Here is a 25,434-nt window from a genome sequence, read left to right on the forward strand (position 1 = left end):
CTTCATACAATCCTCGCCTTTCGTTTCAAACATCAAAATATGCTCTTTTAAAGGCGCTCTTGCCTTGGATTAGAAGGCTTTTCTTTTTTAGAAACAAAAAAAAACATTCTACAAAGAAGAAATTATTTGGTTGATTTTATTAGAAGTTCATTAACTGAATCAGGACACATGTATGCGTTGCATCTGGAAACATGTGGAACAGGTTTTGTTTGTAAAGGTGCAGAGGCGTCGGTCACTGACACTCCTTAGTCACCCAATGTAATATTGCGAAATAAGTAGGCCATAGATTCCCCATTGTGGATGCGTCGGATGGCCCCGGCTAATATCATGCTGATGTCATACGTCTCGATGTTTGGACTCTGTGGCTTTTGCACCTCGTCAGTGTCACCTGGACCGGCGGAGGACCTGCGTCAGGGAAGGAGGCGAGGCAACAAAATGCAGTCCAGATCATTTTATTCTCTCTGCAGGTGACATGTGCACTGACACCCATCTTACAGTGACACCAAGAAGCTAGCTTTTTAGATCTGTGGGCCATCCCAGCACTCAAATAAAGGAGATGACAAAACAAACAAGAAATAATTGACACAAACCAAATGGTACCAAATAATATTTACATGCATGCAAATTACTCAAACTAAACTAATCTAATGTCAATCAACAATTAATTTTAATTTAAAGATAACAAACCATTACCCCTCTCAGTGGAAATGGTATGCTCCAGGAGCTTTAGTAACAGCAAAATTTAAATAGATTTAGCTGAGATAACGAACTAAAACAATAAGCCCCGTTTCCATAAATAATTATATTATTAATCACTGATGAGGGATGGAGCCCCTGTTCGCCATCACAGTGAGGCGTCATGTTTGTCACAACAACCTCATCAACACTTCATACAATCCTCGTCTCATTCTTCTGAGACGTGGAGCATCTCCAGAAAGTAAACCATGGGTGGCCATGATGTAGATCTTATAGGCCCCTCTTTCTTTCAGGATCTCTGCAGCAGCAAACAAAGTCTCCTACGTCATCTATGTCATTCACTATTATGGCGATTCTTCCACTGACATCTCCAACTACAATAATCGGAGGTTTCTCTTTGGCCGTCATTATAGGCAGCTCCAGTCCTGTGTGCCCAGTGGTGTTGCACACACATGGCGGGCAGTGTCTTCCATCGACCATGTCCGACTCGGCACATTGGGCTTTGCCGTGGATCACAGCCAGACCCAGTCGGAGACGTTCTGCATAGGACTGCACCCTTTTAGCTGCAGCAGGGAGCTTTGCCACAATTAAAGCATTTCTGTAATCAGAAATCTTTTCTCGTATGTACTGAATCAAAAATGGGGAGGGTCGCAGATTACTCACCGGAAAGCTGAAAAAGCCTTGGATCTCTTCCTGTTGCAAGTCCATGGATATGTGTCAATCCTGCTTTAGTCAACATTGAAGCTAACAGTTTACAAACTATGGAGCCCCTTTTCCTCATTTTGCACTGCTTGCTATAGGGGAAGTAAGGAATAACTCCAATGATGTTCTTCGCACAGCAAGGCTTAAGAGCATAAGCCACATAATAAGGTGCCCCAAGATGGCTGTGTTGACATCTCTTGGTATGGTTTGGATAATGAAGATGGTTTGCCAACGATCAGACTCTTTCACATCCACTCTTGTCTGTCTATCAGATTTCTGAAAGACAACAGATTTTCCCAGCTTAACACCCAACCTCTCAGTTATCTTCTTAGCCAACTCTGTGCAAGCAAAGGAGTTTGCAGAAAACACAGAGTAGCCACTTTTAGCGACATTCATTCTGCAAAGTTTGGTGTTTTTATGTCACAGAAAGTACAGTCAGTAATGCCACTTTATTTTAACCCAACAGAACAGGAACGATTAGCTGTTTTAATAGGGGTTCCCTTTATTTCTAAAATGTTCCAAATGTAACTTTCTCTGTCTGGAGCCTTTAGGAAAAGCTGTGGCTTGTGAAACTTTGGGTTTGTCATGATGAACATGCTCCAAATGCCTTGCAATTTTTATGAATCCCTTTTTGGTCCTTCTTAACTTAGGAATGAGCAAATGATCCTCATCCGAAGAGCTAGAATCACTTGAAGACCTTGAAAGTTGTTGCTAGAATAAAAATAAAATTGACAATTATTTGTTTTAAAAAAGAAAAACAGTTAGTTTTGAAGATGGTACCATAGAGATTAATAAAATCAGAAAATCCAGTTGCTCAGAAAATCTGAATGTTGTGAAAAGTTAAATATGGAAAAAGCATAATGTTACTCTGAATCGTTACATTAATTCCAAACACCGGCAAAGGTTTCATGATGTTCAGAATGATCTCAGTCTGGGTCAGTAGGGGCAATAATACTGACTGAACAGATAAGATGGCAACTGAAACCCTCTGTGGTTTCCACAAGGAACGTAAACCACAAAATGCCAATGTTAAGAAAAGCTGGTAGTTTACAAAAAATTACAAAGAACCTTTAATGGAAGAAAAAAATGGGGTAGTCCAAAAACACAGAAATGTGCAGTCTTGAGGTTAATGTTAAGTAGAAGTAGAACATGGACAAACTTCACAAGTGTAATTCCTGATGTTATTATAAACTGGAGTTGACTTTCAGGTCTGAAATGAGTGATGTCAATATATGTAAAGATTTTAAAATGTAATTAATTTTAATATGAATCTAAATATCACAAGAAAAAGGCTAGCCAAAATTTGGAGAAATAGACCAACCATCTAAATAACATTAAAAAAAAGCATTGACTCGTCAAAAGGAATGTTGAATCAGAGCTGTAAGGATCTACTACAAAGCTGGTTCTACTTTAGTTAGGCAGTGATCCTTCATCAAGAAACCTGTTAAGTTCAGTTTGTAGAGCATTTGAAGGAAATATTACATTTCTTCCAATGTAACCGTACTGACAAATTTTTGAGTTATCTCAAGGACTAGATGCCCAATGTGCAGACGTCAACCGATCAGGCGGGCGATGATTCCAAGGCAGGAAGTCGGGGCAATGGTTCTCCCGCCACTGTTGCCGGGCAACCGCCCGGCAAAAGCGTATTCGGCGGGAGAACCGGGGCAACGGTTCTCCCGCTGAATACGCTTAAGTCTTAAGCATATTCGGCGGGAGTGTGGTGACTAACCCAGACGCGGAGTCGGTGCCGGACCTCAAGTCGATTTTACCTGATTTGAAGAAGGCCAGGGAGCTGGTTGACCTTTGATGACCTCTACAAACTATTATTATACTGCTATCATTTGTAATGATAGCAGTATAAATGAACAAATTTTCCTGCACAAACATAGCACAGTTGACTGACACCAAATTTATGTATTTTTGCAAACGTGAACAGGCTTGTGTTTAAACGGACGGACTACGACAAAAATGAAGAAAATCTTTGAGTTCTCAAGTGAAATAGACAGTTGGATAACTTAAATGATAACGTCAATGAAGTAAGATTAAGTTTGAGAGATCGAAACATGAAAGTCTTGATTCTATGCAGTTAATATTAAAATGGTCATCTGTAAGACGATTCTTAAGTCCTTCAGCAAAATCATTGTCAGCAGACACTGAGAGCAACGAAGAACATACACAGACTGCAACAGCTGGACATCAGCTTGATATTCATGGACAGATATTCAGTTAGAAAAATTTAATTACTTACGAAACTACTTGAAAAGGCCAATTTAAATTTAAAATCAAGACATAATAGAGCGATGAAGGCCGTGCACAAATTGCAACAGCTGGACAACAAGACAGAAGATCTACAAAAGGAGGTGATGAAACTGAAGAAAGACTTGCAGACAGAGAAACAAAAGGAGGTGATAGAAATAAATAGACAGTTGGATAACTTAAATGATAATGTCAATGAAGAAAGATTAATTTTGAGAGATCCAAACATAATGTCCGCTGACAATTTAGTAAAAGAAATTGAGAATCATATTACAGAGAACCATTTTCACATCCAAAGTATAAAATCAAGACTTTGGAGAGCAACGGAGGACATACACATACCGCAACAGCTAGACATCAGCTTGATATCCGTGGACAAATATAAAGTTAGAAAAATTTAATTATTTCAGAAACTACTTGAAGAGGCCAATTTAAGTTTTAAACCAAGACTTAATAGAGCAATGAAGGTCATGCACACATTGCAACTGCTGGACAACCAGACAGAAGACTTACGAAAAGAGGTGAGGGAACTCAAGAAAAACTCACAGACTGCGAAACAAAAGGAGGTGATGGACCTGAAGAAAGACACAGACAGAGAAACAAAAGGTGATGGAAATGACGAAAGACTCCCAGACAGAGAAACAAAAGGAGATGAAGGAAATTAGGGAAGACTCATAGACAGAGAAACAAAAGGAAGTGATGGAATTCATGAAAGACTCACAGACTGCGAAACAAAAGGAGATGAAGGAAATTAGGAAAGACTCACAGACTGCGAAACAAAAGGAGATGAGGAAATTAGGAAAGACTCATAGACAAAGAAACAAAAGGAGGTGATGGAAATCACGAAAGACTCACAGACTGCGAAACAAAAGGAGATGATGGACCTGAAGAAAGACTCAGACTGCAAAACAAATGGAGATGATGGACCTGAAGAAAGACTCACAGACTGCGAAACAAAAGGAGATGATGGAACCAAAGAAAGACTCCCAGGCTGCGAAACAAAAGGAGATGATGGACCTGAAGAAAGACTCACAGACTGCGAAACAAAAGGAGATGACGGACCTGAAGAAAGACTCAGACTGCGAAACAAATGGAGATGATGTAACCAAAGAAAGACTCCCAGGCTGCGAAACAAAATGAGATGATGGAAATCACAAAAGACTCACAGACTGAGAAACAAAAACAGGTGATGGAAACAAAGAAAGACTCCCAGACAGAGAAACAAAAGGAGGTGATGGAAATTAGGAAAGAGGCAGAACTGAAGGAAACGCAGGATGAGAAACAGAGAGAGAAAATTCTTAAAGAATGTTGCAATAGGCATTGGAACAGCTTTAAGGGTAGGTTTGATAATTGTGGGGGGAATTTATTTTTGGAAAGCTTATGCAAAATAGACCTGAATGGAGCCACCATCTGGATTATATACTGGGTTATATCTGAACCACAAAAAAGGCATTTTTAAACCAACGTAACCCCACACCAGGGGAGACAGTCTTGTTTCCAACCTACCATGATCCAGGCATCTAGCACCAGCAGGGCGAGTCCAGGTACTCCCATGGACCCGGCTGGGCCCGTGGAACCGTACCCTGGAGCTCCACGGCCGAGATCCAGGAGCTATGTACTTTGAGCTTGGTCTTGGGCTCGCCCTGTTCCTGCGGTGCCAGGGAGCTGGCACCAGGCAGGGCGGTTCCAGGTACTCCCAGGGACCCGGGTGGGCCCTTGGAACCGTACCCTGGTGCCCCACGGCCAAGCCATTGCCGCCTTAATTCACCAAGCTCATTCTCGTTCATCAAGCAATGTGTCAAACCCTTCATGGAAGGGTTGTCTTGAATGTAGACAGCCACTCTCTCCAGAGGAGCTGAATGGTCCCAGTAATCTCATTCTAAAGTCTGTTCAGAAGGACGCTTTTCCTTAAGAGTACACTTCTCTCCAAGCCAAACAAACTGTTCACAGCTCAAGCTCCATCGTAGCTCTTAACCCCAATATGGATGAAAGCCTCATAAAAGTTGGAGGTCGCCCCAAACATGCTTCATTGGATGCAGTATCCAAGAATCCAGTCATTCTCCCAAGCAAACATCAGGTGTCAAAGTTGCTTGTCTCGCACTATCATGACATGGTTGTGCATCAAGGAAGGCAGGCAGGGTGTCTATGAAGGTCCCCTGGGTCGGGCCACTGCCGTTGATTCTTTCTCCAAGGGCCCCCCTGGCTGAGCTTAGGTACATGTGTACTTTGCAAAAAAATAAATGTAGATCTATCCTCAAATATAGTTTCAGTCAGGCAGAAACTACCCAAGAGAGTTGCATGAACGGCATGGACTGTTTTTTGTTAAGTGGGACTTGTCACATAAACCACTTAGCCCATTTATGCCTCCACCTTAACAACAATCTAGGCTAGAGGACAGAAAAAAGAAAACCGTCATTTCAGCAGGAAACATAGCCCTCGGTACATGTTGGCTCATACAGCGTGGAATCAACTCCAGTCTGACACTGCTTTTAAATTGTTATTCTATTGTTTTACACTTCAGCATATGTGACATAGTTAATGTTGTACAGAATTCCACTTGTCATTACTTCCAAATTTGGGTTGTGTAATGGGTGAAACAGCACCCCCTCCTGGTGGATGGCAGTGTTAAATGTAGTGAACAGACATCTCTCACCTCTGTTGAAAGGTTGGTTGCTGCATGTCACAAAACTTGGATCATTTCTCACTTTTGCTTCCTCTTGGACAAACTTCACAAAGTATGAGAAGGGAGGGAAAGTCACTTGATATTTTTGTTTGTATTTTGAACCTGCTTGAAGCCATTCATCTTGAAAACTTGGAGGTAGCCTTTCCGCTATGGGCTCAACACCTCATGGTGTCAAGGTAAGCGAGGCCTGGGAGATGAGTTTCATTTTTAGCAACCTGCAGCTCTAGGAGCAAATCTCCTAGTTCCCTGAGTTTTACATTGTCTCTATTTGTAAGTCGAGGGAAGCTGTCTAGTTTTTTAAACAAAGCATTTTCTCCTACTTGTGGTGCAGCATAAACATTCTTCTAACCTGTCCCATTTACTGGAGGGCAGCTTTGGGGTTAGTGGTATGAACAGCTCTGATTCTCTTGACATGCTCTGAGGACTCTTTACCGAGCCATTTCACGAGGAGATCCAACTCTTGACTGTATGTGAGGTCAATGTCCTCAGTTGCATTCAAAAATGATGACTGCCATGCTCTGAATTTTTCAGGGGTGTCGTCAAATTTAAAGAGCCCTGTTGTGATTAACTCTCTACGTGCAAGGAACTTATCGAAGTCAGTCACAGGTTGGTAATTGTGGTGTGGATCATGGTAACTGTTTGGCCTGACAGTCTCTTGGTGTGTCAAAATGTTCATCTTTTACATACATTTTCTTGAGCACCAGCAGACAGTGAGTTTGGACAAATCTTCTTGGGCTGAATGATGATACTTTTAATGCTATTTAACCTTAGGCATTTCTTCTTTAGACGAATGTGACTTTAGCTGGGCTTGGTGTTGCACATACTCCATGGTTCGTTGTCTGACGACTTGGGGTAGGACTGCACTCTTTACACTCTCTTCTTTGTCTTGTTTGGCAGCTGTAGCAGCTTCTAGGATCTCTGCTCTCGCCGTGGCAGCTGCAGCGTCCTTTTCTATTTCCAGCATTTTAAAATCCAGCTTTAGATTTGCTTGTTGCTTTTTAATTTCAATTTGTTTTTTACTGTACGAGGCTTTAGCATTTGTGGCTTTGGCAGAGGCTCGTGCGAAGATGGCTGCTTCAAATACGCTGGACTTCGAGGACGACTTGTGGGATGAATGCTTAGAGCTAGAGTGTTTGGATCGTGAGCTAGCTTTAGATGTGACTTCTTTCCCCACATAGAGCACACTGCGGAGGCTAGTTGGTTGGATTTCTGTAATGAATGGCCAACAATAAACAGCACAGTGAGCCTCCCTACTGGTCCACTAGTTCTGGGTACACAGTAGAGTGCTGAACAGACTGTGTCCTGCAAATAATCACTACAATCGGGTCCAGCAATACATTTATCTAACAGGTGATCGTACAGTGAATTTTGATTGATAGTACATCTTTCAGATAAAATCTGGTCTTTCTCTTATAAATAAAAAAAAATCAGAAAAATAAACATAGACAGCAGTCAAATTGATCTAATAAACTAACAGTAATCTCGAACAGGCCACGTCATGTCATTATAGAAACAGGGAACAAACAAACCAACAGATTGGCAAATACAGCAAACAAAAACAGCAAATAAACAAACTGGACAAACTTAACTGAAAAACACTGACAAACATACATTTCTGACATTTAACATAATTACCTGTAATGACTGTTTAATAACAAATAGCACAGTGAGCCTCCCTACTGATCCACTAGTTCTGGGTACTGTAATAAAACTCCACGTTAGTCCTAGAGCACAAAAAACACTACTGTTCAGAAAAGAACTGGACTTGATGACTTACCACAGTCGAGTGCTGAAAAAGACTGTGTGGAATCTGCAGTTTCTCCTTTTATAGGCAGCCAGTAGGGGGCGCTAAAAAAAAACCACTCATTAAAGGACAACTATGACAACATTTTAGCAGAATTTAACCTGAACCATTTATGTTACACTTTAGCTTTGGAGTTAGCCGTTTCTTCTGCCTTTTCCATCTTCCACCAACTGCTGATATGGCTTTTCACTGTACTGTGTCCAACACCTGTTGGACACACTGTGTGTTGTAACAAGTCATTATATTGCTAAGTGGGTGTCACCACAAGGGGGCGCTTATTCCCTTTTTGTATTGAAGTGCTCTTGTACAGAGTAAGAACTCCTCTCTCTCTCATTATCCCATTTTGTTGTCGAGATGTCGGTGATGGCGAGGTGCGGGGCGGTTGCCTGTCTTTATTGTTCTCGTGTATGAGATCATAATGTTAGCAGGTGGAGAAATAAATCGAAAAGTGTGGATTACTTCAACAGTGTGTCCTGGTGTTTCAGGTTAGAGTGGCTAGCCACCACTGCTAACTCCGCCAACCTCGCACCACATCGTCACAGAGCGTTAACGCAGATTAACAGCAAGCCAAACTCAATTTTCATGAGCCAGGAAGCTGAGCGTCTTACTCCTTTATTACGTATTCTTACAATGTTGCACAATTGTTACCCTAAACATAAACAACAAATAAAATATACTATAGCTATAAATGCACAGAATAACATTCACATACCAGAAAACACATTAGAATTGACATTAGCTGCGGTTAAGAAACGGTTAGCAGTCATTGCTATGTGAACTATCGGGACATGGCTAATTACTGGAATAAATTTGGAAAACGATCTCTAAATAAACTCTAATAAAACATATAACACCAAACAGAACACGGATTAAACTTACAGCCATTGCCTTCGGAGTTGTTAGAAAATATTGACGACACAGGAGGTGAAGTTTGTACATTAATAGGTTTTCTCTCCGCAAACGTGCGTTTCTAACTGTAATTGACTCTGCTACCCACAATGCACTGCTACCTCAAAATTCATCTTCAAAATAAAATACAGATAAACCAACAATGTAGAAATTTCCTTTTTAAAACTAAATTATTAAGACAAATTTAACTGGGCAGAACATCAGCTTAGGTAGTAATAATTCATTCACCTGGTAGATTTTATCTCCAAGTTTTAGCTTCAAAAAACAAATCCCCAAACGCTGGACATTTACAAAATGTGACAAGTTGCCTTGAGCAAACCTAAAAGGAAACATTTTCACTCTTTGAATGAAGTCTTGTGTAATGTTTGAGGCATGTAATACACCTCTTTGACTGATTATGTTAAGATGCCTTCATAAATCTGTCCTGACACTACTTGAGCCTTCTGGTGGTGAGAATCTGATTCTAGAAATGCTCGTTCTTTTTTGTTCACCTGTTTGAACATTTGACTAAACTACATCACAAAATGAAATAATCTGCATGCTATGTTCGTGATCTGTTTGCATACATTTTTAGTTAAATGACCTTCATTAGCAACATTTAGTTGAAACGGGGCTGATTGAGCCGTTTGGTTTGAGGCGAAGCCAAGTGGCTGCTCCAGTGTGGATGGTGATCCTGCTGCCTCACGGTAATCTGTTCCTAAAGAAATCACTGAGTCAATCCAAATATAATTTTTTATTTTCATGATGTAAGGTTTGATCTTTGTGAAAGTTTCTAACATAAAAAAGCAAATATTCCAAAAGTAAGAGCATTAATTTTAACTTCAGATATACAAGTAAAAAAAATGAAGTCATCATTTTGCTTGGTTTTCAGGACCCTGCAGGACTTATGAGGAACATGCGGTGGAATTTTCAGCTCTTGAGGCGATTTCCATTTGAAGTGACTCCACCGTCTGCAGCAGATCGGCCACCTCCACTATTTTCTCCTTCTTTCTCTGGATCAGCAGCTGGATCTTTGCTCCACGTCTGCCAGAGATGAATGTACAGGAAACATCAGCTCAGATCAGTCAAAAACATCTTGCAGAAACCACATTCAAACATTCAGAACCCAAAGAGAAAACATCAGGGTCATTCGGACTGCAGGGAGCAGCTTCCTTTCCTCGGCCTCCTCATTCACATGCAGGAATTAGGATGTGGGCCAGAACGAAAACGTTTTGAGGAAGAACCGTCTCACTGTCCTGGTCAGAGTGAATTTCAGTCGTTTTCCTAAATTACAAACTGCTTCAGTCTGATTACAACTATTATTGTTGTATCTTCGTTCTGTTTCCTCTGCTGACAAATCATCAACATTCAGCAAACAAAAACTGGTCGGAAAAAAAAAAAAGAAAAGAAAAATCCTTGATAACTGAGAACAAAAAGATCAAAGTGAGTTGGAAAATATATTCAATCTCATGATTTTTCAAATAAAAGTAAATCCACATTTTACATCCGGGACCTGATCTCCAGAGGTCAGGGTTCACCTGGCCAGGTCACCAGTCCATCACAGGTCAGGCAACCATGTTCAGTGTGATTTGGAGAGACCAGTCATGTTTTTGGACTGTGGAGTTTGACACATTTACAGGGAAATCATGCAAGCTCCTTGCAGAAAGACAAGGCAGGATTTGAAACATAACCTTATAAATGTTTTTATTTGTCCATCGGATGGTGCAGTTTTTCCTCTTTTCCATTAGTTGCTAAATAAGTGTCACTTTGTCACATTTAATGTAGAATAATATTGTGTATTCTTTAACCACCTGATGCAAATGTCATGTTACATTTTTGTTCATAAACTTTCTCTGAGGAAACTTATCAGAGCCAAAACACTGACGCATTTTCCCAGGACAAATAACCGTCACTGGAGCAAACATTGAGACTCACGCTCCTTTCAGTGTTCAGAATTTCTTTTCTTTTCTTTTCTTTTCTTTTCTTCTACTTTTCCTGTAAAACTGTCGTGTTGCCCAACCTGTTCAGTGTCTCATTGGTATCATTAATAATCCTACAACAACTCTTTTTCTGACGGTGATAACCTTCTATCTGTTGGAGTCTGTCCTCCATTTGTCTCTGCATATCTTCGGTCTCCTTCAGGATTTTCTGCAGTCGATCTGCGGCTTCGTCTTCAAGTGTTTTATTCAAGTGCTTCTGCTTTAAAAGCTCAAACTGCTCCTCAACTTCTTGCAGCTCCTGTTGGGAGAGAAACTGTCTCAGAAACCTGGTCAAACCCAGCAGCTGCTGCTGTTGCTAACAGTTTTCAGATTTTACCGTGTCATTAGAAATGTTGGTCAATGCTGACTCAGCAGTTTCTCTGGCCTCTTTTGCCATCTCTCTGTTCTGCTCTGTTTTATTTTTCAGAGCCTCAATCTCCTCCAGCAGATCTACAGGCTGGTTCATCAGCTGATCCTCTTTGCGGCTCAGTTTGTTTTCCACCTGAAACACGGCAGAGAAACCATCAGAACCAGTCAGGCTGAGATGATCTCTGTGAAACAATTGGAAAGTTTGAGTCTCACCTCTTGGATTCGGTCTTTGGCGTCGTCTCTGTCCTTATTTGCAACCTCCAGGTCATCGTTGGCGTTGCTCTGAGCTGCGTCTGCAGCAATAAGGTCACTGAGGATGTCTTTGACGTTGATGGTTTTAGTTTGCTCCCTGTTAAAATAATAATAATAAATAAATAAAAATAGTTTCTGAACAGAGCTGTGTGTGAAATAACTTTGTTTTCAGACACCAACTTGACTTCTGTCGCTTTCTGCAGAAGCTCCTGAGCTGCTTTGGCTTCATCCTGCAGCTTCTTCAGGTCCTCCTGGAATTTGGTGGCACCGTTCAAAAGATTATTGATCTCATTGATCATCGATTGGATCTCAGCAGGTGATCGCGGTAGCTGGATCCTCAGGACAGCGTTGGCCATTTTCTCAATGTCATCTGGAGAAACCATGTCATCTGCCAGGAAGGAAACAGACAGAGATGTTTCCCACAGTAAGATGCGTCACTCTGGTCCATTTTTAGAGGACGGTAGACGCAGAGCTGATCATTTAATGGTTGGATTATTTGGCGTTGAAGGTCTCCTAAAAGAACTGACTGTGAACCCTGACCCATCAGATATTGTTTGACTCTTTGGAGGAGCTCTCTGGTTTGGTTTTTCTCTCTCTCCACTGATTGGATGGTGTCGCTGATCTGGCGCTGCAGGACTTGGGCCTGGTCTCTGGTGTCCTGAGCCACTTGCTGGACGTCACTGATCTGAAACGGTCAAAATAACAGAAACACTTCTTAAAACAGGACAACCCTCAGAGAAGACTCACCAACCAGTCTACAGCAACTGTTTACCTGCAACAGATTTTTCAAAGTGTTGCTTTTGACTGGACTTGGTAAAGTTCTGGTTTGGCACTCAAACGGTTTCTATCAACTCTGGGGACCTTAAAACTGTTTTTGTCTTGGCAGAAAGTCTTTGCAGCTCCAGAGGAAGTAGCCATTTTAACGAGGACGGGGCTGTTTGACTCACGGAGACTAACAAGCAATTAAAATGCCGCAGAGTAAATCTGATCTCAAACTGCGAGGCTTCAGGGTAAGTCAATAAAAACATGAACCATAGGCAGTTTTAAAGGGTTCCAAACCCAACACAACAAGTTCTTCCATCCAGGATAACATTCCAGTTTCCCACAAATCAGAGACGGAGTTAGACGGGTCGCAGCTGCAGGGCTGACATCCCGACGCTCCGTCCAGGTTCCAGAACCCGTCCTCACATTCATCACAGAGATCTCCCACCACACCCGTCCTGCAGGGACACTGTCCTGTCTCCCTGTTGCAGAAGCAGGGGCTCTCCGGGGGGCATAGAGTCGCCTTGGTCCCCCGGCGGTCACAGGAGCATTCTGGGAAACATCAAGGTACAAATACCAGCAAACACGCGACACATCTGTGACCGTACCAACAAGTCGTGACCATGTGACACGATCCTCACTGGCTGCTTTACCTCTACAGGTGTGCTGCAGGGCGTTGCCATAGAAACCAGGCTGGCAGAACTGGCACTGTGGGCCCGTTGTGTAGTGGAGGCAGCGGAGACATTCTCCGGTTGTGCTGTCGCAGGCGTCGCTGTCGTCCGGGTCGATGTTGTTGTTGCAGGAGCACGCCCTGCAGACGGCACCTGGCGACCTCAGGTCGCCGTAGAAACCCGAACCGCACCTGTCACATCGTTCACCTGAGAGGTCGAAGGTCAGAGGATCGATCAGGTGAACTTTAATAACTGATTTACTTTTTCGTCGTGGGGTCTGGGAGTTTTTATTAGAATATGACTTTATATTTGATGATAATCTACAACGTCTTAAAGAGTTCAACTCAAGCACCAGGGAACAACACAGGGGTCAAGGAGGGGTCAGGGAGGGGTCAAGGAGGGGTCAGGGGTGGGAAAGTGACCTGCAGTCACTTCGGTGAAAAAAATCTCTGCTCCTATGTTTATTTCTGGTTCCCTGGATTCAAACAGGAAACTACTAGGAAGCTTTGGCTGCACAGCTGCAGACCAGGTGATCCGCAGAACCGGCTCCTACCTGCGTGTCCCTCCCTGCAGGAGCAGCTCACGCTGACGGACTGCGGGTCGTATCGACAGGAAGAGGCAAAGAACCGTCCGCTGCTCAGGATATCGGGGCACAGGCAGGGCTGACAGGGTTGTCTGGAGACCGGGTTACGATAGTAACCCTCCACACACCTACAGCAGCCACACACAGGTGGGTCAGAACCACAAGACGCCATCAGGAAGCGAGGTGATCAAATATCTCACATTGCTGACGAAGCGAGTTTCATAAGGAAAGGCAGAATATTGTGTCATCGGATCCAGAACCTTCAGTCCAACCTGTCACAGTGCGGCCCGCTGCTGTGCTCCCTGCAGTTCACACACGCTCCGGTCCGCCCATCGCAGGTTTCCGACAGGCCGTTGCAATCGCAAGGCTGACACAGCGGGAATCCCCAGAATCCAGACTCGCATCGATCGCAGCGTCGACCCGATACCTGAGGGCGACACGCACACTGACCTCCGCTCGGATCACACGCCTCCGACAGAGAGCCTTGAGGGTCGCACTCGCATCCTGCAACAACATGAAGGATTGGCTGTAAGAGGAAGCGTTACTGTAGCAGGACTCCGACTGATTCTGAACTTTCTTCTTACGTTTACAGCCTTCGGGTCCAAACCCAAAGGTCAGAGGTGCACAAGCGTCGCAGCAACGTCCGATCACGCTGGGCTTACAGTCACATAACCCGGCCAGCGGACTGCATCCCGATCCAAGAGAACCAAAGACGTTACACCTGCAGGCTGAAACCAGAAAGCACACAACATCAAACCAGGTTCACATGAAACTGTGTGACAGACGTCAGCTGCCTCCAGAGACACATTAATGCTCAAACTTGACCATATAAAACTTTGGACACACCCAGTTCGTAAATTAGGCAGATCAAGTTTATATTTATTGTCTGTAACAAACCTTATGTTATCATCTATTGGTAAATAAATTCAAGCAGCATGAGAAGTAGTTTCTACAAAGAACCAGCAGATTATGAAGATGAAGATAATCTACAGACCACAAGGTTGAGTTCTGGATTTGAGATTATAAAGCTTTTTATCTGAACTCTATTCAGATAATACCTGAATGAAGAAAATGCACCTGGGCTTTGACACAACCAGAACCTGGATCCACAACTTCCAGCAGGTGGCAGTAAAACCTATAAATTATTTGTGTAAATTGTTAAAAGGTGGACCTTGGTCCAGTTTGATTGGATGTTTTGTTCAATTAAAAAACAAATTGAAAATGAATATTGCCGTAACTCATTTTTAAAGCGTTATTGTCGAGGCTGATGGACAGGAAGGATCTCCTGCCGAGGTCTGATTAATGTTTATGTTATGAGAGTGTTTCTAATTGGCTGGGGATTTGCAGTAAAGGCTCACCCACAGCTCCTTTGTGGATGCGCGCCGACAGACTCTTGATCAGCCCTTCGCAGATTCTTGGAAGTGACTCCTGAGAGCCGAGATACACGTCCAACCCGACGCAGCGAAAGTGACTGAAAGAGTCAAAGTCACTCTGGGAGCAGGAGTCTTGGCCTGAATAGAAACTCTGAACCAGACCCATCTAAAATATAATAATAACAATAATAGTAAATGTTGACAGAAAAAACAGCACTGAGCTTCATTTTAATCGAACAGTCTTGTTTTCTTTTTTGCACTTGAGGTTAAGATGATCTGGGTAATAATAAAACAAAGTGATGCAACACAAAATGACAGTATAAGGTTCTTTGGTCTCATTAGGCCTGATTCACAGGATTCTTCTATTTAAAACACTCAGACTTTTCAGGAACCAAAGTTAATAACCTTAAAGTCATAGGAAATAAAACAAAAATCTTTTGCCTTTTGCTCTTCTTGCTTTAGCTTACAATTACTGAAAAACATTGATTGCTTTTCATATTTCTACACCACTTTATTTACCGAGACACTTTATGCTCAGATTTAACTGTTCCTAAAGCAGCTCTTTAAATACTTCCCTCCAGTTGTGCAGAAATGAGTTTTCAGATCATGACGTTCTCACCGAGTCGACCAGCAGAAGAGCCTCGTCTGACCTCTGCTGCCTGTCAAAGAAAATCTCCACATGGTATCGACCTCTGGCGTTCAGACACACGCGGGAATCCAGAATACCTAATCTGGAAAAACAAACAAGCATGTCACATAAAAATATCAGCAGTTAAAATGTCATGGCAAACGGTTGACATCACAATCATAAAAGCTCTCGTGTGTTAGAAAGTATGCCACCTAGTGGACACTGAGGAAATGAGATAACAGGCTGAGAAGCAATGCAGCGTTTAAATCACTTTTATTTGTGTGCTGCAATCAATAATAAAGTTTCTGCCATGTTCACCCTACAGCCATCTACTTCCAAGCGTCAGGAGAGTCTACTGAATATTTGTTTATAAAGACAAATCTGAGATGGGACTTTGTGTTCGTTTGGATCAGGAACTCTCCTATTTTGGACCAGTTTCTTCTGAATCATGAACTATAACTTCAACTGATGTTGTTTTGGGATCATTTATAACTTTCTCGATGCACCATTGATGATGTTAATGATTCTCATGTATTTCTATGAAATTTGCTTTGCCTGCTCTGTGTTGCCAGACAAGTTTTACTGAACTGGTTTCTACTGGTCTGTTTTCATTTTGCTACATTTTAAAGTAATGCTCTGCAGAAAGTGGTCAGCAGAAGAGTAATGTGAACTCCCAAGGTAAATTACCTGTCGCTCACGAAGGCCGACTCACCTGGAGCTTCTGGGGAGGATCAGTGTCAGACTTCCTGTTGGAGGGTCGTCACTGCAGCCTCCATCTCCTGGTGACAGAGTGATGATGTTCACTCTCGCCACCCAATCGGCGACAGACTGCAGAGGAAGATGGCTGATGTTTAATCCATGGAGAAAAACTTCCTGGATTAAACTCCAACACATTGCTACATTTATCGTTTCAAAATGTGAGCAATACATTTTTTTGATGTTATAGTGTTGACATCTAAATGGAAAAACTCAAGATCAATGTCTTGTTCAGATGCTCACATTGCTCAAGGTTATGTCTGTTTTTTTTTGGCATATATTGAAATAAGAATAAAAAAATAAAATCTGTAAAGCTGACTATTTTTCAGAGTTCATAAACAAGACCCTGCAGTTCTCCTCACCTCAGATTCATAGCGGATCACCAGGTGGTACTCCATCGAAGTTGGCAGGTTGTCCACAGTGAATCTAAGCCCCGCCCCCTCTGTCACCCTGACCAATCCCAGACCAGTTCCTGATTGTTCAGGTGAGCCCTGGTGGGCAAGGATCTGCAGGGGACCCTGGATCAAAGGGGTGTTATTCTGCTGCAGGACCAACACAAATAAGGGAAATCAATGAAAGAATCACATTCAGTTCTGTTTCAGAGACAAACAGGAAATGAACCAAAGCTGTACCCGTCTCCTCCGGCGGGTGAGATGACGAGGCCTCCGTATCAAAAACTTTTCCATCAGAGAGCTGGAAGTCATAGCCCTGACTTCTGTAATACTGCTCACATGAAGGCAAAAGGCCAGGATTCACCTAAAAACACAAAGAGTGAGAAATATAACTTAATGTTTGGTTTGGGATTTTTAGCATCTGGATCTGAATCTGGTTTGAATTCAGATGCTAAAAATCAGTCCCTGGTTCTGATGGTTTAACTGGACCAGATAGTTTTCCATTCAGTGATGATACACACCAGTGGAGAGGAAGAGGGGAAAGCAGGAAGAGGAGCAGGAGGAGAAGGGGAGGAACTTCCTCCTGTCAGCTGCGCAGCGAGTTCCGCCTCATACAGGAAGTAGATGAGCGAAGGCAGGAAGTGACCAGGTGCAGGGTCAGAGCAGCGCCGGCCCACCATGTTGGGTAAACAGGAACACTGTCCATCCTCTGGAGAACACCTGAGAACATTCACAAACCTTACATTTTATTTTCTTTGAGAGTTAATTCCTTCAGAGCGAGTCACATCTTGTTAAAGTGTGTTTCCTAATGACTTGTAGGTATTCAGATGACAACCAGTGACTGGATTATGTTTTATTAAAGCATTAAATCACTTCAACATAGAGAGGCAAATGTAGAAAAAGAAAACTCCTACATGTTGCTGCTAGATCCGCCAACATCACAGTCACAGGGTGAACATTTGAACACAGAGTTTCCCAAACCCCAGAAACCTGCCTGGAAACAAAACCATTAACTCCCAAAATGTGACATAAACCATGGATCTGTTTCTGCAGATCTGTTTCTGCAGATCTGTTTCTGCAAATCTTCAACCTACCACACATTGATCACACAGCGGCCCGGTGGCCATTGGCTCACATTTACATCTCCCTGTAAGCGGATTGCATGGTCCAACACTTCCCAAACCGTGGCACCTGCAGGCTGAAAACAGCATGAAGTCAGACTAAAGCTGACCAGAAATAACACAAAGAGCAAGATGTTGTCTCATCTGGTCTGTCCGTTTTCTTAAATGGTTAAAAAATAGTTGCAAATCAACTAAATGAGCATCTATGCTGCACCTGATCTCATCATATCACTGAAACCCTGACAATATTCCCACATGCTAAGATAAATTATATCACTCTATTCCAGCCATACTGACCACTCAAAGCACCTTACATGATACACAGATTAGTAGGCAACCTAAAGTTGCCCGAGGACATCAACATGTTTCTGCATATTACAAACAATGTGCGGTTTAGAACCACAATCCTGGACAGATTAAAGAAATTTTATTGACAATTTAAAGAACCAGCTCCCGGCAGAGGCGGTCCTAGCCTGCTTGGCGTCCTGGGCGACCACTTTTCCAATGAGGGGTTAGAGGTGGGTTGGGGGGTAATGGCGCTTTGCATTCGGTGCTATTGACATTATTTTCTTATAATTAGACCAGCTTAAATTATCATCAGCTATCTCTGTAATTCTGCTGCTAAAAACCCAGGCAGCTGGAGGACAAAATGACCACTTTTCTTGACTCTGCTACTTTCTCCTACCACTCTCCAGTCATGCATCATAATACAGTTATTGCTACTTTTAACTTGGTCTTGAAAGTCACACCTGGCAGGGGTTTTTTAAGCTGTTACCTTCCTACAATTGGCTCATCTGCAGAGATGTTGCTGCCAACAAATTGATCTTCCCTTTCGACAGACTTTGCCTCATCTTTCTCTGTTTAATCCAGTGTCTAACCACTGAAGGAGCTATTACTGCCACCGATCAACAGTATTTTGTTTATCAGTTCATGGAGTTTACAAATGGCTGCATTTTTCTCCTAGATGAGGCCACTAAAGGAACTACTGCTGTCATTGACATTATTATTCTTAATTAATAAAATATGAGTAAAGAGAGCTGAATGAATGTAAAAACAGGTGCCTGGTACCTTCACATCCAGCCGGGTTGTCCGATCTCAAATTGAAGAAGCCATGTTTGCAGCGATCGCAGCGTTGACCCTCCACGTTTTCCTTACAGAAACACCGACCGCTGGAAGCATCACACAAACCGCCGCTGTGGGAGCCGGCGGGGTCGCAGTCACACGCTGCAACAAGAACGTCACTCCATGATGCTCGGACTCAGCAAACGTCCTGACATGATGCTGCTGGAAGCTACAGAAACATCAGTGATCTCTGACCTGTGAGACATCTGAGAATCAGGTTCAAACCACAGAGAAAAACCGAGTTTGACTCAGTTATGAAGCACCAGTTTCAATCACAGAGGTGCTAGAACTAAAATGCTACGATCTTGAGACATTAGGGTATATTTGGAAGAAGGTTACATTAATGCAAAAGTAAAAATCTGACAATATTGAACATTGGTTATCATCTCAAATCAAGATCAGAGCTGTCCAAGTCCATGCATCCCTTCTCTGATATACCTGGTAATGAAGGTCATATTACCAGGCGTCTGCAGAGTTCAATGGCTGAATGCTGATGAGGGAGTTCAGCTATTTTGTTCAGGCTGAACTCCCTCATCATTATTATTCTTAATAAAATTGTTCAGCCATTTTGTTCAGGTGTGTTGGAAAATGGATGCATTTAAAAGCAGGAGAGCAGCTTTCAAGGACTGAACTTGGACACCCTGTTTTAGTTGCCTCTTATCTTTAGTATTCTTTATTCAAATGGATGAGTCATTGATTTGATCCCGAAGAGAGGAAGCAGGGGAATGTATCAACTTTGCACCGATCCATAGAGGTCCATTTATATAGAAGAACCAAAAAGCACAAGCCTTAATCATTACCAATGTTTTAAAAAGCTGGAACTGCAGCTTTTATTTGCTCCAAAGTGAAACATCAGAACCATCACTCCCACCAGCATCACCTGGTTTGATGCTGCACTGTTAAAACAGCGACTATGAATAAATTGCACACGATGAAGCATACGTATGCAGGCGTGGGGGTCCTCTAGCGCCCTCTGCGGGTCCTGATACAGGAAAGGTCGACAGCGCTCGCACTGAGGCCCCGTCCTGTCATGGCGGCAGTCGTCACACACGCCACCACTTGTACCTCCAGTCTCTTCGAAGCGAGCAGCATCAAAGTGACACGAGTCTGAGTGACCGTGACAGTTACACCCTTAAAGAGACACAAGCAATGTCACAGACATGCAGGTGAAACCTGAAACAAGTCAAAATGTCTCAATGGCTCAAGCATCATAAATGTGAAGGTTTAGAAGCACAAACAATCTATATGTCTGTATTTAATTAGAAATAAAATGATTCTTGATTCATTTGTGCGGAAACAAGAGGAAATTAATCAAATTTACTCCTGCAGATGTTGGGTGCAGTTTCTCCTCCAGGCTTCCAGGGGGCGTCATTGTGAAACGGCTGACATCTCTCACAGTTCTCCCCAGCTGTGTTGTGCTGACAGACACATCGACCGTGAACCTGGAGGAAGAAAAGCCCTCGTTACCTGCAGAACCCGTGGGAAAACCCAGAAACAGACATCAGATCTGTTTTCCTTCTAAACTCCTAATTTAAGTGGGACTGTAAGAGTCAAGCCAGCGACCCAGACCTGATGAATTCACCTCTGAAAAGGAAGTGTTGCTTTTCTCCAAAGCCAATTATTTGACTGTGATTTCCCTCCAAACCCAAAGAATTTACTGCTCTTTTAGCAAAGAAAGTCATATTGTTCTTACAGTGAAATTAACTTTCACTTCCACAAAACTTAGGAATGGCTGCAATCCAACTGAAACAACACAACACTTTTACTAAACACCAATCTGGATTTCTTTGTTGAGGGATTAGCAGAAAAGTGATCCTTGTCTCTTGTTCTTGGCTTTTATCATCTGCTTTTCCAAGCATTTTAATTATTGTGTTTATAGTGATTGTACTCATGTTTGAGCCGCTTGCAGGGTATTAGAAATTGCTCCCTATGGGGACAGATAAAGTCTTTTCTGAATTGAATTTAGCTGCATTGCTTTGCTTGCATGTCAGGAGATGTCTGAATTTATGAATTAGATGATTTGCTCTGACATGTTTTTAAGACCTCAGACGGGTTAATAGTCTGAAATCCATTTAACTTGATATGGAAAACCCTGTTCTTTGTTTGAGCTGAGAAAAAAAATGAAACTCATACTGGTACTGAATTGACACGAATACAAATTTGTCTGATTGGTGGTAAATTTAATGTCAAAGCAGCTGTGGAGTTTCAGTGTGCACCATGCCAGACTGGGTGAAGACGTCCCCACGTCCCCCGTCCACAGGGACACAGCGGCTGGCATGTCCGTTGCAGAAGCAGCTTCCCTGAACCACCATGCTGTAAAGCGAGTAGTAATATTTCTCCTGAGGATTTCTGCGTCTGCGAGCCAGCAGCGTGTCGCCCAGCGTGAAGAGACGAGTGAAGTTCACCCGGATATTCGTCAAGGTGATCAGCTCTGAGGATAATTAAGACATGCATAAACGAATGTATAAGAAGTTATATTTAATAAATTACAATATGTGTTCAGGTGAGGACAAACTTTTCCATAGTCTCACCTTGAATGTCTGGAGCATATGGGTCATCGATTTCAAAGACAGGATCCAGAGCTTTTAGCACCACCTGGTGGACAAACATACCAGATTTATCTAAACTAAAATCCCTTCCTCAATTATTTACATACACTGTATAAAAAACACACAGATTGTATTCTCTGATGTTAAATCAGTCATATTTTTCATGTATTCTGTCATGTGTTCAGATGTGGTACCGACCTCCCCACCTGTGGATGGTTCTGGTCCAGAGTATCTGCTGTCACAGACAACATCGTCAAGGAAGCTGGCAGGTTCTGCAGGAACTGAAGGGAAATGAAGGGAACAATCGTCTGCAAAGTAGCGAAAAACTTTCCAGCTTCGTCCAAAATCCTTCGAACGCTCCACCAGCATGGCTCCAGGCCTGAAGCTCTGCAGGAAGACAGACAGGAGACATTCGTGTCCAATCAAACAGCTCAGACACAGGGGCTCATGCAGCGGCTGAACCCTGTTCATCTCTAAGTCCGACATCTCTGATGTTCTTCAGAGAAACATCGCGCTGTCAGACCAGAGGATAAAGTTTAGGATAACCTAGCCTGTCCTTGTTCATGCCCTGTTCTTTGAAAGAATCAACCTCCAGATTTCAAACTGGAATCTGGAGGCTGGAGTTGTTGGCCCATTAACTTAATTAACAAGAGTTACAATTATTTAAGTTGGTGAGTCAGTGATGGATTGTAATATGATAGTCAATGGGGAGTAGGAAACCCAACCTACAGGAACTGTTTGTTCAGTTCATCAGGCACATTTTGAAAATCATCTGACTTAAAAAGAACATTTTAAATGAGTGTCTTTAGCCGTTTACCTTGAAGGTGAGGACGATGTGGCTGAACTGGAAGACCGTCTCCAGGTCCAACTGGATGCTGACCTGATGAACTCCTGCAAACAACCAACAGCCGAGCTTTTATGTTTTATTCTGTCATTAATAACGATGTGCTGTGATTGGACGGCTTCCAGCTCACCGTTCTCAGACTGCCACCACTTCAGTCGTCTGTCGGAGTCAAACGTCGTGATGACGTTCTCGATACGATGGCTCTGTGGGTTGCCTTGGGGACTAAACGACAGTCGGGAGTCACATGTGAAGCATTTTTTCTCCCCCTGATGAGAAAAAAATTTAAATTAGTCATTGAACCTAATCAATTATCAGCGGTTCACTAAAAAGTGCTGAAAGCTTCGGGTTTGTATCTAATGAGCCCACTCTTTTCAGAGCAACATGAAGACGGGCGTCTGACTTGTGGACGGGCCTGGAGGCTGGAGTTGTTGGCCCATATCTTTTTTACAGCTCTAAGAATTTCCCACTTAAGCCATGACAGAAGAGGAGAAAGGAAAATGCATTAATGGCGAGAGGAGTTGGAAACGTTCCTCAGGGTGAAGAGTGTCAGAACGTAAAGTGACAAATCAAGACTTGTTTCGGTATGAAAGTCAGAGAACGAGGGGAGAAAAAAATGAGATCAGCAACAGCTTATTGAAATCCACCAAACCTGTACAGTCCCACAAATCGTCAGACATTATTACCTAGGCATTAACAAGTGTGAGCACAGGTTAACCCATGGAAATGGCTTGAGCTTTAGCCAATGAAAACCTCTTTATCGGCTGACAGCGTGTATGAGGGCTGTCTCTAACCTCCAGGTGTCCAACGATGCAGTAGTTCTGGGGTCCGTCCACACCGCAGGTGGACGAGGCTGAGAGCTGCGCGCTCGACCCATCAGGTCACCAAGCTGGGGTGGCAGGAGCGGCAGGGCACTGGAGGTCCTGGGGGGGGTTTACCGCCGGAGAGAACAGACAGATGAATCCATTGTTTCAAGACAGAGCCTGCTGTCTTGTTTGTTTGGAAGAGAACGTCTTCCAAAAGACTCTAGGAGTGTTCCGACTCCAAATGTCTCCAGTACCAGCCTGAACAAATTCTGTCTCATTTTGCTTTGGTGCTGTTGCGGTTCTCTAAATGTTCTGGAGCATCTTGTTCTGGATTTCTTTCCTTCTGGGTAATTTTCTCTACCTTTATTGGAGGAACTCAGCAGGGGGGAGAAGTTCAGAGTGAAGTCAATGGCTTCAAGCAGACAACCTTCCCAAACTCCCACAGTTCAACTGATTCCACTGGAGTTTAACTTGAGCTTAGTTCCTCCTCCATGCAGAGACATTGAGAACATTTCTTCAGTCTGGGATGTGATGAGTCAAACTCACCAAAAATAAAGACGAGGATCATGTTGACACATCTGGTGGATTCTAGTTTCTGGTGGACGGCAGATGATTCCTAATCTGTTGGTGGGGAAAAAGTAGCTTTATCTCAACGTGTAGATGATTGTAAACTGCATGCAACTTCACAATGGATTAAACAATTACACAAAATGAAACAAAATCCCTCTGGGAAGGAATATAAAAGCATGAACGGCACCAGAACCCCAACAACTACAGTAACTAAAGTCATAATTTTATCATTTAATGTCTCCCACAGCAACGTGGGCTGAATAAAATCTCACTGAACAAACAAGACACAAAACCTTTAGGCCAATCGCAAAAAATCAGTGAATGAATCACCATAATAAATTAAAGCAAGCTTGATCATTTCCACTTGAATGATTTATCGAGTTTTTCTTTTGTCGCTCTCTTTCTATCAAAAATGGGAAAACAAAGTCTTGAGTGTTTTTTGTAGCGCATTTTGTTTACAGAGATTTCATAATTAATGAATTTGTTGCTTTTGTCTATTTTTTTATTTGTTGGATGTTTATTAGAATTCAAAGTTACTCGTCTTTGAGAAAGTATTCTCACATTATTGTCATTTTCATTACATCACTTGAAAATGGTCTCAAAATTTTTGTTCAGCGCAGTAACTTCTAGACCAATTTATGTTCCAGTAAAATTTGTTATTGTGACAAGCAAACTGTACAGCTTGGAAAGGTTTAGTCAACATACGAATTAAGCATTTAATTTGCAATTTTTAACTCCAATTTCACATTTAAGTAAAATGTTGAGAAAGTTTAAATATTTTATTTGAAGTCTAGAAATGCTTACAGTGATATTTGCACAGATGACATTCTAATGTATAAACTGGTCACAAACCACAGGAAACAGGTTGAGGCTCTTTGAGTCTCTCTTTAAAGCCTGTTTGACAGGAAACATTTTCATTTCCATAATTACAACATCGTCAATAATCACAGCATTTAAACCGCCAAATGTTTATTGTTGTATGCCTTATTAAACGTTTAAATGCACTCGGTTTTTTAATCAACCAAAAGTTAACAACACAATAAAAACCAGAGGCTCACCTTGAGTTTTAACTGGTTCACTGTATCTGCATCATTTTTAAGGTGTAAAATTTTGCATGTCAAACTGCTGAGGACTTGGTGAACGTTTATGTGAGGTGTAAATGTAAATGTGTTTGATTTCTATAATTTCTACCTTCGGACAACTATTATCTAAATTTCAGAATAGAAACTTTGAGGCAGTGCAGCTTATTGCAATTCAAATAAACCCACACAGGTTAGAACCAGTGGAACAGACAAGTAAAATAAACTAAAAGTACTGAGCAGGGGGGTGTGCTGTGTTGGCGCAGGGGTTTAGCACAACCCACGTATGGAGGCTTTGGTCCTCGACGCGGACGTTGCAGGTTCGATTTCCGGCCTGGTGATCTTTGCTGCATGTCTTCCCCTTCTCTCATGACCCACTTTCCTGTCAATTAACTACCAAATAAAAGCCACTAGAGTCAATAAAAATCTTAAAAACAAAAAGTAAATAAAAGTACAGAGCAATACGTAACCCTGAACTGAAGCTTTGTAGAAACAGTACAGCATCTGAACCCAGCCAAGAGAAAAGTGCAACAACCAAACCAGTTAAAACCC

General features: G+C 42.4%; 1 protein-coding gene and 1 pseudogene across 1 annotated transcript; both read right to left on the minus strand.

Annotated features, from left to right (window-relative positions):
* Window positions 1-207: 207 nt before the first annotated feature.
* On the minus strand, window positions 208-2,274 carry LOC129363779 (phosphoribosyl pyrophosphate synthase-associated protein 1-like; annotated as a pseudogene).
* A 7,496-nt stretch (window positions 2,275-9,770) lies between these two features.
* On the minus strand, window positions 9,771-23,736 carry LOC129365130 (laminin subunit beta-4-like). Its single transcript, XM_055038089.1, is given in 31 exon segments — window positions 9,771-10,065; window positions 11,105-11,267; window positions 11,346-11,510; window positions 11,591-11,726; window positions 11,810-12,017; window positions 12,170-12,314; window positions 12,747-12,943; window positions 13,045-13,269; window positions 13,616-13,773; window positions 13,918-14,149; window positions 14,230-14,373; window positions 15,004-15,184; window positions 15,638-15,749; window positions 16,359-16,474; window positions 16,765-16,944; window positions 17,035-17,077; window positions 17,079-17,158; window positions 17,316-17,514; window positions 17,709-17,788; window positions 17,889-17,992; window positions 18,984-19,139; window positions 19,980-20,168; window positions 20,359-20,479; window positions 21,254-21,468; window positions 21,569-21,632; window positions 21,785-21,973; window positions 22,404-22,477; window positions 22,561-22,696; window positions 23,222-23,292; window positions 23,295-23,350; window positions 23,705-23,736. Coding segments are annotated over 31 exon segments (4,302 nt in total). The 3' UTR covers window positions 9,771-9,934.
* Window positions 23,737-25,434: the final 1,698 nt, after the last annotated feature.

The sequence above is a fragment of the Poeciliopsis prolifica genome, unplaced genomic scaffold (assembly GCF_027474105.1).
Source record: "Poeciliopsis prolifica strain line A6 unplaced genomic scaffold, Auburn_PproV2 SCAFFOLD001, whole genome shotgun sequence".
Lineage (NCBI taxonomy): Eukaryota > Metazoa > Chordata > Actinopteri > Cyprinodontiformes > Poeciliidae > Poeciliopsis > Poeciliopsis prolifica.